Here is a 3,995-nt window from a genome sequence, read left to right on the forward strand (position 1 = left end):
GCAAGGATCAGTTTTGGCTACAAAGAAACTGGACTGACCAAATATTCCATTCCAGCTATACAAAGAAAACTAGAGGAGTGGGAATCATAATTCATGTAAAAATTTAATTTGCCTTATCAGATGTAGTATCTGATCCTGAAGGGAGTTAGTTGACGGTGATGGGTAATGTATTTAATTGTGAAGTGATTTTGATAAATATCAACGCACCCAATGTGGATGATAGAGACTTCAGCCAAAAATGTGTTTGCATCAATTCCTAATTTGAACACTTACAAAACTATAATGGCCTGAGACTTCAATTGTGTTTTAAACCCACATGAAATGCAAATCTGACCTGAACTACAATGAAGCAAAAAGCTTAAAAAAAAAAAAAAAAAAAAAAGAATTACAAACCCTGATTGTTCAGCATGTTTTTTGGGTGTTGAAGTTTAAGAAAGACTTAATTGTGAAAAGTGCATGTTAATGGTTTTGTAAAATATACTTCATATGGATAGGAATGTGTATATAGTACCCAAACTGTAAATAAACATTTGCCTATATTCAAATACTATATTTGTAAAATGAAATTGTAGTTGACAGCCACTGAGTTAAGGCTGCGTTACATGCTATGGTGTGCCTTTTAAGCCGTATCCAAGCATTCACAGTCCTGCTGTGCAGACATGAAATATAAGCCAAAGTGGAATGAACTGGGTAAAGGATTTGTCTAATGAAAAAATCCTAACAAATATGAAAAAAATATTTTGACCCCTCAGTTATAATAATATTGCATTCTGGTGTCCTTGGACTTTCTTAACAAGAGTTAGAATTAAACATAAAAATATTTTCTTTAGAAATGTGTTCAGTTAATTGTAACAGATTCAAACATCATGAACATCATGATGAAATACATTTTCCAGTTTCCAATGCTTAGTGTGAGGTTAAAGATTGGAAGTTGGACACAAATTCAGTTAATTTTTTATAGTTGTTCAGTATTTCTTTCAAATTAGAGGTTTATATGCTGTAGCAGTGTTTATATTTAAAAAAAAAAAAAAAGATCAGTTTTTTTTTGCAGAAATAGTCTGCTCCCTCTCCTGTAAACCATTTTCATTTTGACTGTTCAGAATCTGGTAGAGATATACAGGTATATAATATATATAGTAGCTTTTACTCTTACATTGGATCATTGGAAACATTTTTTAGCTATGCCCCAGTCAAAGTGGCTGTTTCAGTACTTGGAAATAATAGAGAGTCTAACTTTCAACCAGCCTTGTAATGAACCTGAAAGTATTGCTTAACTTGGAATAATGCCCTACCATGTGTTTCTTTGTCGTTGGTGAAGAATGGATCTGAATTTCCCTAAACTGTTGTCTCCCCAATTACGTGTGTTAGCATTGTTTAATCGGAATATGGGATATATTGAACTCCGTCATGGTTTTTTTTTTTTCATTTTCAAGGCCGTCTTATCACATGCGTTTTTTTTACAGTCACCAACTAATGGGTTTCATAAGCCTCATTACCTAATAAAAGATTTCTACATTTAAAAAAGAGCAGTGAAAATATGAAATCGGTGTTCGATTTGGTGTTTTTGTTGTTACGCTGTACATTTTGATTTCTCACTGTTTTATATAACCTGTTATAAATAACTACTCCTTTTTAGTTTTCTTTGTTTTGTAACTGTTTATCCATAGTTTTGTAAAGCACTTTGAGCTTGCTTTCATGTATGAAAATGTGCCATATAAATGTTCTTTTTTTAAATCTTGAAGATGATAGCTATTTAAACAGATTTGTTTGAAATGAAATGCAGTTAAATTAATTGTGATTTCTTTTCATTTAGGTGAGATCTCGAGTTAAAGTGTTCATTAACACACTATGCCAGGAGATTGTAGCCAAGCAAGAATCACAGCCATTTAACGAAGTGAGTCCATTGAAATCAATGCAAGACTATTTGAATAATACTACTGAAAAACAACCTTCTACAACAAATTGTGTAGAATTACAAGAAAACTACCAGGAATCTTCAGATGGGACTCTAGACATCCATGCAAATGTGCTTGTGGTCAGTCATGGGACTTACATAAGAAATATGGTTAAATACTTTGTTGATGACCTTCAGTGCACTTTTCCAAAGTCTATGAAGATGTCCCACGCCTTTTCCGCTTGTCCTAACACTGGAATGTGTCACTTTGTTGTCACAGTTGATCTTGGTAATAAATGCCCAAGAACTGTTGATTGTATTTTTATTAATAGAAAAGATCACCTTGAGGATATCAAAGATAACTAACTCTAATTATTAACTAAATTAAGAATTTGGTGTGCATACTAGATAGATAGACAGACAGACAGACAGACAATTGTGTTTTAAGGCCTTATCTAATGTAAATTGTGATTATTGGTATTCACAAGTCAGAAAACATTACCAATGCAGCTGTCTTCCTTCTTTTCAGAATTTTATAGGAAAACATTTTTACTGGTGTCCATAATCAAATGAGTTTTATTATGTTTGTGTGTCCAGATAAAATGTATTTTAAGCTCAGTTTAGGATATAGTTTGAAAATCTCCTAAATGGTTGTTAATTTGCACTTTATATTAATTTATTTTCTAACCAGTATTTTACTGGTAGTGAGTAGAGAACTTATTACCATATTAGATATTTAAAAAAAAAAAAAAAAAAACGTTTGCTGTGTATGAAGAGTTAATTTAAATTCATACTTTAGTGTTTTAATAGTAAAAAATGTGAAAGGCTTTCATATTTTCTTCTGAAGTCTATATCAGGAGTACTATATCAGTATTGCTTACGGACACTTATTCAGTTGTCTGTATATGTTTAAAAATGCAATACACTTTTTAATTTCTTTATTTAAATTGTACTCAGAATCTGTATTTGCTTTGCTGCTCATTACAAGTTTAAAACCGTTCCTTTTTCAGTTAGTAAATCTTAGGGTTGTCTAGACAATTGTCATGTCATTGAAGGTGTTTTGTCATACTTTCACAGCTTGCCACTCAAAGAGCAACTAAGCATCACCCTTGCTGTGTGCCAGGCTAAAGAAGAAGCTTTACAGAGTGTTGTGGATGGGTTAAGAGTTCATGAAACTCCTGTTCAATAAGAAACAAAACCTAGGTATATATAATCCCACACACTATAGTTTAACTTATTTTGGTTTTACAAAGTGTTAAAACATTAATCTATTCACTTCATTGAAAATGTCCAGTATTAATAGCAGGTTTAAATTAATGTAATTCGTTTTCATTATAAAACAAAATGCTATACAGGTATTTCAAAACCTTTTAAGAATTATAATGGTGTGCTTCTTTCTTTGAAAAATGTTATATGTAGAGCTTTTAGACCATCAGTACAGATAGGAGTGAATGGTAAGGCAAAAATGTTATATCATTTTAAAAAGCCACGGCTATGGGAACTGTCATGGTATAATTTATGTGCATATGCTTTTCAGACTGAATCCACTTTAGATGCTTCTGGTAGCCGAATTTAAGTTAAAATGGGTAGTTCTACTGTGATTTGAATTAACTGAAGTAATACCTAAATAGCTAATGTGCAAAATTTGTAAAATAAGAACTGAACAATAATAAATATCTATTGCACTTGACTTTTAAGACACAATCTTGGAAAATGTGTGATGTATAGACTATACAGTTAAAAATTAAATAAGTTTTACAACAAGTATGTAAATATTTGTTCTTTCCCATTCCTCGTTTCCCATTGAACAAAAGCAAGCAAGTCTACCTAGACTCTAATATTGCCTTTCAAAACATCTTTGTGAACATGAAGAAAAATTACATTAAGACAAACTACAGAAATTGTCTGTCTACACTGCCTGAATGCTATCAAATCACTGAAACACACAGACAGATTATGGGTTTTAGGACTTGTAAGCTATACGCTACTTAATTGCATGTGAACGTTCAATTTAACTAAAGCAAGTGGAAGCCTGTGTGAACTTTCATCTACTTATTTTTTCAGGCATACGCTGGGCTGTATAAGGACTAGTAACAAAGCC

General features: G+C 31.9%; 1 protein-coding gene across 1 annotated transcript in view; it reads left to right on the forward strand.

Moving 5' to 3' along the window:
• LOC120533717 (fructose-2,6-bisphosphatase TIGAR-like) overlaps positions 1-3,661 on the forward strand; it is a 49,350-nt gene extending 45,689 nt beyond the window's left edge. Inside the window, exon 6 of the mRNA XM_039760628.1 lies at positions 1,814-3,661. Coding sequence (XP_039616562.1) covers positions 1,814-2,260 — 447 coding nt within the window. The 3' untranslated portion in view covers positions 2,261-3,661. The remainder of the gene's footprint in view (positions 1-1,813) is intronic.
• The last annotated feature ends 334 nt before the right edge of the window (positions 3,662-3,995 follow it).

This window comes from Polypterus senegalus, chromosome 8 (assembly GCF_016835505.1).
Source record: "Polypterus senegalus isolate Bchr_013 chromosome 8, ASM1683550v1, whole genome shotgun sequence".
In the NCBI taxonomy this organism is placed as follows: domain Eukaryota; kingdom Metazoa; phylum Chordata; class Cladistia; order Polypteriformes; family Polypteridae; genus Polypterus; species Polypterus senegalus.